Source organism: Cervus canadensis, chromosome 1 (assembly GCF_019320065.1).
Source record: "Cervus canadensis isolate Bull #8, Minnesota chromosome 1, ASM1932006v1, whole genome shotgun sequence".
Lineage (NCBI taxonomy): Eukaryota > Metazoa > Chordata > Mammalia > Artiodactyla > Cervidae > Cervus > Cervus canadensis.
The window spans coordinates 115,853,868-115,866,590 of NC_057386.1; the positions used below are offsets into that span (position 1 = coordinate 115,853,868).

The following is a 12,723-nucleotide window of genomic DNA, read 5'->3' on the forward strand; positions in this document are numbered from 1 at the left end:
ACGTGTGGGTGGCAGGAAAACAGGCTACATGGCCTCAAAGTGACTCTGACTGGGGGACGTTTATTATTTCAAAGAAGGAATCTGATTCCCTGGGATCTTTTCTACTGAGCTGAAAGCACTTAATGCTTTTCCAATGCTCAAATCTATCACCGTGAAAATGTAAGATCAATTTCATCTTGCTTTGGAAGATACCATGATGGGCTTCATTATGTATTGTTTCATAAAAAGACTGTTTTGTATACTGTCAACCTGTTACTGAATTCAGCTGTTACTATAATTCACAGCATTCCGCCAACAAAAAGCAACAAGAAGAAGAAAACTAGTGATCCACAAAAACATTAAAGGGAGGTTTTACCTGGCTTTGGAAGGATTTTGTTTTACACGCACTAATTTGTAAACAGATCGTATGTGACTTTTACAATGGCAGCTTCAACCTCTCGGATCTACCCGACTGGAAGCAGGGACACCCACAACCTTGGCCTGCCCAGCAGGGACACGCTCTTACTTCTTTGGACGTCACGTTCTCCAGGTCTTGACTCATCATGATGCTCCGGAGTTTGGCTTTGATGAGACGCTCCGTCCTCTCCCCTTCGGTCGGCCTGGGGAGAAGTCGTGTTTAGGGATGTGCAGAACTGGAGGAGGCCTGTGGTCGGCGTTCACAGAAACCCCAGCTGCGCCTGGGCAGCACGGAGCACGGCTCAGGCACGTTCTCCCTGGGGCGGGGATGTTCCCAGGGGGCTGCCGGGGGGGACAGCAGACCGAGGATGCAAACGGTGGTGGCGAGGCACACTCACTCCTCATGCGGGTCTTTAGAGCCCCAGACTCGCAGGGCTGGAGGCTGGAACCCCGGGGCCCTCAGGCAGCCCGTGGCCCAGCTGTATCCGGCTCCTGTTACCCCCTTACACATTCAAACAGAACCAACATCTGCAAGCCTCCCTGCACCTTCTACAGGCCAGCCTGATCCTGACGCTGGGACCACACGGACCGACCAGGACAATCCCTCTCGCATGTGACGCGCCTTCATTATACTTGAAGGCACGTATTCTCGCCAGTGCTCTAGTAATTTCTTGGAGGCCTCGTACACATGGCTTCTGGTCCTCCCCACATTTGCGGGGCTCCCCTCCCTGAGGAACAGCACACTCAGGACGAGGAGCTTACAGGAGAGAAGCGGCGGGCGGCTCCCTCCTTCGGGACTAGAGCTGAGTGTGGCAGGGCACCTCTGCGTTCTGAGTGGCGGCCCCAGGCCTGCTTTCACGCAGTTGTGTTTCGGGACCCAAGGGACCAGACGTTACATTCATCTTATAAACATATTCACTCTTATAAGCAGAGGAAGAGGCTTTGCAAACCCTGTCTGTGGCCCTGGGGAGGAGGGGCTGGAGCACCGGCATGGGGAGGCTGAGGAAGTTACGGAGCCGCTCCCTAGACATGCATTCACACCTGAATTCATCTATAATTTCCAAAGGGGGAATGGAAGTCACAGATCCTCCTCCAGCCAAACACAACCCCAGGGGGCTGCAGGTCAGGAACCCCTGACGGGGCTGTGACGCTGTGCGGCCCGGGGTCGGGGGTCCGGGTACTCACTTGTCTGCGAACAGGGCGGGGGAGTCGGGCCTCGTGGATTCGAGGTCCTGCATGGCATTCCACTCGTTGATGCAGCTCTGCTCGGAGCCGATGCAGCTCTCGTAGTAGGAGGCCCAGAGCAGCGCCACGCCCCCCGGGAAGTAGTTGTGCCGCCGCGCCACCTCGCAGGCCTTGTGCAGGACCTGCAGGGCAGACCTGGGGCCCGGGGAGGGGAGAGGGTCAGGGGCAGGAGACACGAGGGGGCCGCACGGCCGCCAGGCCCCTCTGCAGGTCTCTGGGACACGGGGCAGCGACCCCGAGGGCCAAGACAGCACCCATCATCAGCCCCAAGGAGGGAACAACAAAGCTTCCTAACTCGCCCAGTCAGGCAGGCTCCCAGGTCATGTTCCAGCCGCAGTGGGCTCCCAAGGACGGATCCACTGCTGGGGCTGCGGTTACCTTGAAGGCAGGGACCCCAGTTTAGCAGAGCAGTTGGAAGGAAAGTTTCCTCAACACGCGGCACAGAGGTCTGGTTGTGTCCTCAGTCAGTTAATTTTCAGCTCCCTCCCATCAATGTCAGAACAGCTTAGATGCTCAGATTTCCTAGGGAAATGAGTTCTAGAAACTAATTTTAATATGAGAACTGCAGAAGAGGTTTGGGAAGGCAGCGGGGCAGAAAAAACGAAACTGCAGACGCATATGGTAGCAGCCAATTTACTTATCCTTTTCCTACTTCTTTTTACAAAAATATGGGCTGAGTATTTCTCAGTGAATGAGGTGGATCAGGTATCAGTGAAGGGCGGACAAACGAGACCTTGGATGGAAAAATTATCAGAGAATAAATGGCTACAGTGAACAGTGTGTGGGGGGCGTCCCTTAAAAGGCTGGACACAGAAGTACCACGTGATCTAGAAATTCCACTCCTAGGTACATTCCCCAAAGAGCTGAAAGCAGGGATTCAGCAGATACTTTGTCCGCCAGAGGTCACAGCAGCTCTATTCACAGACGCCAAGAGGAGGAAGTAACCCAAACGTCCATCGAGAGACGAACAGATAAACAAAAGCAGTGTATCCATATAATGAACTTACCGTTCAGCCTTAAAAAGGAATGAAGTACTGCAACATGGATGAACCCTGAAAGCATCGTGCTAAGTGCAAGAGGCCAGACACTGAAGGACGAATACTGTATGGCCCCATTTATATGAGGGACCCAGAATAGGCAAACTCAGAGAGAGAGCGAAAGATAGAGGCTACCAGGGGCTGGGAGAGGGGACAACGGGGCATTAATGTTTAGTAAGTGCAGAGTTTCTGTTTCAAGTGATGAAAAATTCTGGAAATGGACAGCGATGATGGGTGCACAACACTGTTAATGTATTTAATGTCACTGAACTGCAACCTTAAAAAGTGCTTTAATGGACTTCCCTGGCAGTCCAGTGGTTAAGCTCCCAATGCAAAGGGTGTGGGTTCGACGCCCCTGCTTGGGGAACTGAGATCCCATGTACTGCACAGAGTGGCAAAAAAAAAAAAAATGCTTAAAATGGTAAATTTTATAGTACATGTATTTTGCCACACACATAAAATAAACATACCTAAATGTGCTTCTAAGGAGATGGGGCTTTTTAATTCGTGCTGTCAGCTAGGAAAATATGTGTAAGGAGTTAAAAGTCCCTAAAACCACACTTACCACATGGCCTGGACAGACACAGGCTTGAAGACGTGCATCCTCCCGGCGGTGCTGACGCTGAACCCACTGAGGATGAAAAACAGAAGACGGCGTGGTGAGAAGGCGGGGCCCCCAACCACAGCACTGCCAGGCGGCGGCGGACACCCCGAGGAAAAGTCTGTCTCACCCTGTCTGACAAGGGACCGCTGGCCACAGAGACAAGGGCAAAAGCCAAAAAAAATGAGAGAGACAGGTCGGAAGACTGGCTTCTAACCCACCAACGCAAAGTCAGCCAAAAACCGAAAGCCCAGCAAAGGGAAACCCCAGCAGTGGACACTCTCGCTTCACTTGCCCACCCCGCTCCCCAACTTCTGGCCCCACACACACTATCTAGGTTCTCTTTTTTCATTAGGGTCTTAGGTACAGGCATGTGGGATCTAGTTCTCTGACTAGGGATCAAACCAGGGGCTCTCTGCATTGGGAGCTTGGAGTCACAGCCACTGGACCATCAGGGAAGTCCCCATCTGTGTTTTTCAGAGTTGCATAACAAACACATTAAGGAAAGATAAAAGTTTAAAAGGGAAATATATATGGCAATTCCTTGGAGGTTCAATGGCTAAGGCTCCTTGCTTTCATTGCGGGGGCACAGGTTCGATTCCTGGCTGAGGAACTAAGATCTTGCAAGCTGCACAGCAGGGCCAAAAATTTTTTTTAAAGTAGACAAAAATTAAAAAAAAATTAAAAAGTAATTGTAAGCCCATGTCTTCAGTAAATCTAATTTTAATTTTTCCCTCCCAGTTTTATCTATGCAGCCACATAACTTTTCTTGCTGGAATCTCAGTGGAGATCACTTCCTCTCCTGCTTCTTCCCACTCGTGGCCGTCCCTGAGGTCCCCCCCACCTCGCTGCCGCTCTCAGATCTGGACCGCCCTCTGGCCCTGGTCTACGAGCCCAGGCCCGTTCGGATGATTCCTCCTCTGCAGCGCCCCCACATGGCACCTGAAACACCACTGCACCTGTTGCTTCTGTGTCTTCCCTCAGCCCCCAGAGACCGGGAAGTCCAGCCGCACCATATTCACCCATGCACTTGCAAGGACCAGCCCCAGGGAGGGCACACGGCGAGTGTTCATTTAACAACTCAAGGCAAATGAATGAACGTCTGTTTAATGCTCATCTTGAACTTCATACAGCAGACGATCTCCCAAAAAGTAGAATGTTTCTGTTGGTACCTCATGACCCAAACTCCCTTCTCATTAGAGGTGTGTGCGTGCTCAGTTGTGCCTGCCTCTTTTCCACCAAATGGACTATAGCCAGCCCGGTTCCTCTGTCCACGGGATTTCCCAGGCAAGAATACTGGGGTGGGTTGCCATTTCCTCCTCCAGGGGATCTTCCCGACCTAGGGATCAAACCCATGTGCCCTGCATTGGCAGATGGATTATTTGCCACTGAGCCCCAGGGAAGCCCAAACCCCCTGGTAACACGTCCCAAAGGGACCGTGCCTTGTGTGCCTCGCGGGAGGGCAATGATACTCCCCTGACGTCATAAACATGTCACACACGAGAGTCTGTTAATGATTATCCAATGTCCAAACTGACTCGTGTTTCAAAGTCTAGGGTGAAAGAAGCCTTTCTAAAGAGATCTCCTTACCCATCTCCATCGAGGTGGATTTTTGTGTCGCTCCACAGTCGGAGAACCATTCCGATGGTACAGCTTTTACTACACAGGAGGGAAGAGGAGATATCTGGAGTTAGGGTCCACCCTCCTGCACGAGGACTTCCCTCGCTGTGTCTCCACCCAGCTGGTCCAGTTCACGGGGAGGAACCACCACGTGCCCTGGGTCCGGCTGCCTAGGGGTGGATCTGAACGCAGGGACTGCTCACCACTGAATTCCAGAAGACGCGGGCCTGGGATGGCCACAAACCTCAGCTTAGAGACAGTCACGGGGACCACGACTCATAAATGCCAGGTCTGAGCTGCAGCTCTCGGGGGCCAGGAGCAACCAGCTGACCACACGCCCGCAGTGCAGCGGGGGTGAAGCCGACAGCGGCAGGCACATGCCTGGCATGAGGCTACACACAGCTTGGGCGGCACAGGAAAGTGGTGGCAGCTACCCTCCGTCTCCTGTCCTGGGGTGGCGGGGGTGGGGAGAGTGCCAACACCAGGACTGGGGTTCGCTTCTGGACCTCTGCTTCTGTACCTGCTGTGCAGCTGGTGTTTTAAAATTCAGCTTCATCTGCTTTTTTTTTTTGCCCATCCCAACAGCGAAACGATACCTGACCACTTCAGAGCCTGGCATTGCTGAGAAACACAGACGGAAAGAAAGGGTTTTATCAGAGGGTCTCCTCGGATCGCTATGAAAATTCTTCAGGCATTTGAAAAAGAGTCGGCTTGTGAGAAACAGCCATCACTGCCAGGGCCAACTCAGACCACCTCTGGGGACCCTATACGGGCATCTCTGCTGCGGGCTGACAGACCCCAAGGGAGTATGTCTATGCACACAAAGCCACGCACACGGCAGTCCTCGGGTTTATGAAACCCACTCATCCTCCGAGTATCAGCAGCCGTGGGGGATCTTTTCAAACCCTGTGCTTCTGTATCTGCCTTCCTGTTACTTCATTTGCTTGTAACAAGCAATGGAGTCTTGGTCGCAAGGGTGGGGCTAGCGGCAGCCCCCTCGCAACAAGAGGAGACAGCATGGTCTGCCTCTACAGCTCGTGGTTTCTGACATCAATTCTGCCTGAAATGCTCTTCCAACGCACCCTCTGACCTGCCCCAACCCCGGACTCACCTGACAAGCCCACTCGTCCTCTAAGACTCGGCTTAGCCATCGCCTGCTTCTGAAGGCCTCTGGCAGGCTCCCCACCAGGCCCACGCCTCTCCTGGGTCCCCACGACCACCCCACGCTTCTCCATCACTGGGCACGCCACCCTGACTTCTGGTGACGGCTCTCTCCCCGCTGAGCTTACAGGCTCCTTGAGGCCGAGAACCGTGGATGCTGGTGCAGCCCTGTGTGCCTGGATTGAGGCTGTTGCCTCATACTCAGGAGAAGGCAAATGCATGGCTTGCTTAGTGAAGAGCAGGTTAATGAGGAATAAAGGGAGTCTCCTCTAGTCCAGCTTTAACAAATTCAGGTTCTGCAATGACCTCACTCGCATTAACTTCTCCGAGATTTAAGGAGAGTCGTTCACCTCCATTTCACACACATAATAAGGTCTATGATATAACTATAGAAACTTGGCCTCCAGTTATTGGGAAATTCCCAACCTCTCTTCAAGCCTCTGACCCAGGACCCATCAACAAGTACTTGGGAATCCACGGGGTATTAATACTGAATCAGGCCCTTGATATAATGCCCATCAATCACATACTTCCATATGGGATGGTCGGCCTGGAAGGCGCCTTCCTGCTTTACCTGGTCCGGCTCCTGCTTGCCCTGGGGTGTTCACCACAGCTGTCACCTCCTCCAGGAAGCCCTCCTGGTTAAGGTGCCCTCTTCTAGGGCACCCCTGGGACCCAGGGTTAAATCTCTAAGCAGAGAGTAGACCCTAAGCTCTCAGAGCAGAGACTGGACCAGCACAGCACATGAAAGCTAAAACGAGGGGCTCCACAGTCCCCAGGGCCTGACCACCTTGTCAGCTACTGTCCCCACTGTGGGTGTGGGGCCCCGGAAACCTTTTTCCAGCAGAAACTCCTGGCCCTGTTGCAGAGGGGAGCCACCGTGCAGAGCAGACTCACCTCTCCTTACTGGAGAAGTCGACTCCCAGCAGGATACTCTCCTCCGTGTCCTGGCGCCCGCTGCTGTCCACCACCACCATGTAGCGGACCCGCTCCGCCCAGGCACTCTCCAAGCGCACGGCCTAGATGGGTGGACATGCTCTCATCGGCCTGCCTTTCCAGGCGGCCGCCCCTTCCTCCACCAGCCCAAGACCAGAGACTTTTGTTTTTATCTTTCCTCTGAGAATTTTGGAATTAAGATGAAAGTCTTATATCTGGTTATTATCCCCAGCATGCGGGACAGCACTTGGCTCAGAGAAGACCCTCAAACTTCGTTAAATATAGGTGAACAAATAAAACCCAGAGAAAGACGATTCCAGCTCAGCACAGACTGACCCAGAGACCTTATCCATCCTTTCCTGCACCTTCTGGGGACAGAGGAGCAGATGGGGATTTGGTCTTAGCGAACAGCTTGGGAGAATTTGCTATAATGTAAGAGAGCCAACCCCCCCCCGCCATTCCCTGACCTCTCTTCCAACTCTTGCTTGTCAATAAGTGCCTACCAAATGTCACAGTTAAAAATGAAAACTTGCCACTCTCGTCTCTTCTTACCAGCTTGATTCTATCTTCACAGCGCAGAAGGTTGATCATGACTTGAAGATGCTGAGGCAGGTCCCCTGTTGGATGAATGGAGAAAGTTTAAAACAGGTCACCCACCTACTTTCTAGGCAGACACCCAGGAGAGGCTGGTTTTTGAGGGTCTGGCAGACCTAGACTTCCCTTAGTACACTCCAGAATACTGCACAATGAGCATGGGTGAGAGTTCACTGCCAGGTTTTTTAAAGTTGCTTTTGTTTTATGAACAAAATGCAATGTGGATTTTTTTTTTTAACATACAAAATCTGAAAAATACAGACAAGCCAAGAGGAGAAACGTTATTAAATTCAAGCAAACGTGACTTTGTGGGGGGTGGGGGGGAGGGCAGCAGAAACTATAGACACAGATGAAGAGAGGGATTTGCTGAGGGCTGGTCTGAAAGAAAAAGGACTTGGGGTTATTTTCCACTTAAAGAATCTGCCTTCAGTGCAGGAGACATGGGTTCAATCCCTGGGTCAGGAAGATCCCTGAGAGAAGAGAATGGCAACCCATTCCAGTATTCTTGCCTGGAGAATCCCAAGGACAGAGGAGTCTGATGGGACTACAGTCCATGGGGTCACAAAGAGCTGGACATGACTGAGTGACTAACACACAGACACCACTTTCCATAAGAAAGGGTGAAAGACACGACTTCTATAAGCAGGAGGGGAAATGTTTTAAGTCACTCCACAGAGAGCAGGTATGTGCTGGGTACCCAGAGATATAATTTGAGTAAATAGCAATGGCATTCTTTTTTTTCCTGCTAAAAATCATATACTCTTTTTCTGTTTGTTTCCCCTGGGTAATTGAAAACAGATGGGAATCCAGGGTCAGCCTCCGAACATCACTGAGTGGCCGCAGGGTCCCTGGGGATGCCTCTGGGCTGCAGGGAGGGGAAGAGAGTTTCTTGGAGGTGGTGAGCCTCCAAAGCCATGCAGGATCCAACCCACAGAAGGGCTGCGTGTCCCAGGCACAAGGGACCCCTAACTGAGCTTCCTAACTAGTAAGTAGGGAGGGTGGTTCCAATGCCGCTTTTTTCCCCAGCTTATGTATATTTCAAATATGTCTGTGTGGGGTTCTTCCTGAAGAAATGGTTCAACTGTAAAGATGCTGATGCAGAAGAAAAGTACAAGGAGTAATTCACAGAAAATCCATAATCATTTCAGGTTGTGCAACACTGCTAAGAAACAATTATCTTAAGAAAAAAAAGATCCTACAGATTATAATTAGAACCCAGAGGGATTAACCCACCGGATGTGTTCCTTTTTTTTTTTTAAACTTGCTTTTCCCATATAATTTTTTTAAGTTGGTATGCTGAATTTTCATTTTTTTATTTAGTTCAAGAAATTTTTCTTTTTTATGGCCATGTGGTGTGTAGGATCTTAGTTCCCTGACCAGAGATTAAACCCCTTGCACCCTGCCGTGGAAGTGCAGAGTCTCAACCACTGGATGGCCAGGGAAGCCCCTGGACATGTTCCTTTGGCAAAAAGCATCTTTTTAACCTTAGAGAAGGTTGACAAATGATGTGCAAACGGCACTTCCAGCCTCAGAGAGGAGTCAGTTTGTTGGAAACCTGCCCCCTTGTCTTCCCTCTTCCAGGATCCCACAGAGAACACCACCCTAGGCTGGCACCACGCCCATGAGGAATGACGTGAGGGGACGATGCTCGCTCCTTTTCTCCACCCAATGGCACGCTCACCTGTCGTGTCATCAACGTCAGGATGGCACACACCCACCACGGCTGGTTCCCGGCTCGCCTGGGCGCCCCCACCACCTACCCCGAGTCACGGAAGCACACTGAGGAAGGCGGACCCCAGTCCCCTGTCTGATGAGTGGCTCAGTGAAAACGAAGCTTTCCACACAGATAGCGGCCTTTCAGTGGGGCTGTCTGCTGAGACGTGGAATTGCTGACAGAGAGAAATCCCAACCCCGGGCCTGGCAGCCTCACACAGTCTCTGCATGTTAAAGTGCTCAGTAAGCACTTGCAAAAAGAAAGCAGAGAATGTGAGTCTGAAGTACAGGTCGGCCCTGGGAAGGAAGCGTCTCGGCCCGACTGGACTGAGCAGAATTACTTAACGCGTAGAGTTAAGCCGCAACGGTCCTCAGCTTGGCACGGGGCTTGCTTAGGGCCTGCGGGTCGTCTGGGGGACTTGCCGTGAAGTCCAATGTGTGCCTGACCCACAGTCATGTACTGAGCATCTGTGGCCGGTGGGCAAGCCCCGCTTTTTTGAGCTCACTGACCCCCCCAGACCCCAGGGCAGAAAAGCCAACACATCAGGCTCCCTTCCCATTCTTGTGTTACCTTCCAGAGATGCACCAACCGGCTGGAATGAGGGATTTTACAAGACGGTTTTGTAGCCACTTCCCCAAGATTGCACACAGTATGCAAATACTCATTGAATTTGAGGAAGGAGACATTTAATACTTAGGGAACAAAACTGAGCATTGGCTTTGCTTACGCGTTATGGTTAAGCCACGAACGACAGTTTACACTCCTAACAGGGCAGAACTGCTGCAGATTAAGGAGCAAAGGTTCTGTTTGTGGTTTTATTGTACCAGCAGCCACTGTAGCAATAATTACAGCTAAGTAGGCAGAGCACCTAGGAGAAGGTAGACCTGTTAATGTGCACAAATTGTAAATTTCTCGTCATCTGAGTTACCGATATTTGATGCCCATTGTAAAGATTAGGAGACCAAGGCTCAGAAATTGACTCTGAAAGTTCTGCACGCTTGCAGAACTGGGATTAGAAGCCAGGTCTGTCTGGCTCCAGAGCAAATATTCTTTCCACAAAACACACTGTCTCCCTGTGCAGAAGGATTGTTTACTTAGCTTACGACAGACCTAAATCTTGATTATAAATACCGGCATGTGACAATATTGACTGAGCCTTAGGGTTTGCTATAAAATCTAAGACAGGAAATTCTAGCCTAGGGACTCAGCTCCCAGATGAGGCTTGATTGACTTGAGGTTAGACAAACAAGATGACTGAAGCGACAACAGAACTGGCCCCGACTGCCAGCTCCTTTGATTCGCTGTTGTTCTGAGAGGCGAGGTCTTTCCAGTGCCTATTCAGACGTGAGCTGCCCATCCAAGAAGCGCCTGGAGACACTCCCCACTGGCTACAAAGATCCACTTGTACGCAAATGCCTCCCTAATCCTTTACTCCCAAATACCTTCAGGTTCAGGGTCAAGTCACCTAAGAAAACCAGTCTTATTACTTTGTTCTTGTTCGGTCACTCAGTCCAACTCTTTGCAACCCCACAGCCTGCAGCAAGTCAGTCTTCCCTGTCTTTCACTTCCTGGGCATTTCTTTTCTTTTTTTGAAAGGTGTTTTTTTTGTTTTTTTTGATGTAGACCATTTTTAGTCTTTATTGAACTTGTTACAATATTGCTCCTGTTTCTCTGTTTTGGTTTTTTGGTCACAGGCACATGGGATCTCAGTTCCCCAACCAGGGACTGAACCTGCACCCTCTGCATTGGAAGGCAAAGTCTTAACCACCAGACTGCCAGGGAAGTCCTTGTAGACATTTCTTATTTCCTTGCTTTTGTGCCTCAGTGAGTATTTGGTTTGATCCCATGTTACAATTTCTGTCTACTTCCAAAAAACCAACCCACCATTAAAGAATAAAGACTTCCCACCCCAGTACGTGCCCAAGGTTTGTAAGAAATTCCCCAAATGAGAGCTTTCCAAATGCTCAGAGCAATGACAGACTAGACATCCAGCACCCCAAGGCAGTAATTTTCAAGGGGACAACATCTGGCTATAAGGTGCTCTGGTGCATTCGTTAAAAAGGCATGTGAAGAAAGTGAAAATTAGCTGCTTAGTTCTGTCCAATTCTTTGCGACCCCATGAACTACAGCCTGCCAGGCTCCTCGTCCATGGAATTCTCCAGGCAAGAGTAGGCAGCCATTCCCTTCTCCAGGGGATCTTCCCAAACCGGGGAATCAAACCCGGGGTCTTCTGCGTTGCAGGCAACTTCGTTATTATCTGAGCCACCAGGAGGAGCCCAGGATACTGTAACTTAAAATCTGCAGTTAACTGATAGACTGAGTAGGGAATCTACATCCAAACAGAAAGCTGCTGACCTTCTTATATACACACGCGTGGTCAAAGGGGTGCTGGCTCCCAGTGCCGTCAGGAAGACACACATGGCCTCAAGAAGAGAGCCTCTAACCTGCACCTGTCATTACCAACCTGTGCTGCGCTATTTCCCTGGCCTTGAAAACCAGCCAAGTGCTGAACGCCAGTGCTGGAGGGTTGCTCTGTGGCACAGAAGGTAACTCCCTGGGTAAGAGCATCAGTTTAGAGCCATCACCTGCATGCTTGTGGGGGTGCTGAAGACTCCGCTGGCCTTGAGGGCTGCTTCCCTGCTGTAGGAAGAGGGCTGCTCCTTTCACCATGAAAAAGCTCTCACTTAAGCTGGGGAGAGAAAAAAAAAAAAAACACAGAGCACAGTCAGGCTGGAATTCACAGAGGAAAACGGGCAAAGACGAGCTGCAGACGGAAAGCTGGAGAGTGGCACAGAAACACGCCAACGGGCTGAAATAGTTCCTACGGTGACTTCACACAGGACTCCCTGCTGCTGGAGAGTTTACGGGATAAAGGGGGATGCTTCGGCTACAACACCTGAGGGTCTCCGCGGGCACCTCCGGCGCCCGGAGCTCCTTTCTGCAGGACACTGTGAAGGGACCCCACTGTAATATCATGTCTTCTGGAAACAGAGACCGACTCTCTGATGAGCAGAGGATGGCTCCTTTTGTGAATTTTTCAGACTTTTGCTGTTGATCTCTGCCCCCAGCGCTCTGAACTTTTAACAGCCTCACTGCTTCCTGGAGTCTTCGGTTTACAGAGCATAAGGAAGATGAAATCACACTTTCACTATCTGTTTGCATCTTAAAAAAAACGGTGGCTGTGTCCGCTGTTCCCATAGAAAAGCTCGAGTTAACCCAGTGAACTTCTCAGCAGAGGGAATCTTTGATCTTGTTACTTTAACAGGCAATAATATCCATAGTCAACATGTGATTTTAAGAATTACAATAAAAAATTTAACTTTCATGACTTGGCTACCAAGAAAATCTTTAGCTTATATAGAAATCCTGCCTGTATGAACTGATAGACTATATCAGCTACTAATTACCACCAATGACTT

General features: G+C 50.5%; 1 protein-coding gene across 2 annotated transcripts in view; it reads right to left on the bottom strand.

The window, feature by feature from the left end:
* Positions 1 to 12,723, bottom strand: part of SSH1 (slingshot protein phosphatase 1) — a 55,643-nt gene that overhangs the window by 17,817 nt on the left and 25,103 nt on the right. Inside the window, exons 3-9 of one of the 2 annotated variants that reach the window (XM_043438387.1) lie at positions 11,890 to 11,993; positions 7,549 to 7,613; positions 6,958 to 7,079; positions 4,870 to 4,938; positions 3,244 to 3,309; positions 1,582 to 1,776; positions 506 to 599 (exon numbers count right to left, since the gene is read on the bottom strand). In XM_043438387.1, the coding sequence (XP_043294322.1) occupies positions 506 to 599; positions 1,582 to 1,776; positions 3,244 to 3,309; positions 4,870 to 4,938; positions 6,958 to 7,079; positions 7,549 to 7,613; positions 11,890 to 11,993 (715 nt within the window). Of the gene's footprint in view, positions 1 to 505; positions 600 to 1,581; positions 1,777 to 3,243; positions 3,310 to 4,869; positions 4,939 to 6,957; positions 7,080 to 7,548; positions 7,614 to 11,768; positions 11,791 to 11,889; positions 11,994 to 12,723 lie in introns of those variants that run through there. The other variant, XM_043438393.1, reaches the window with a different exon arrangement.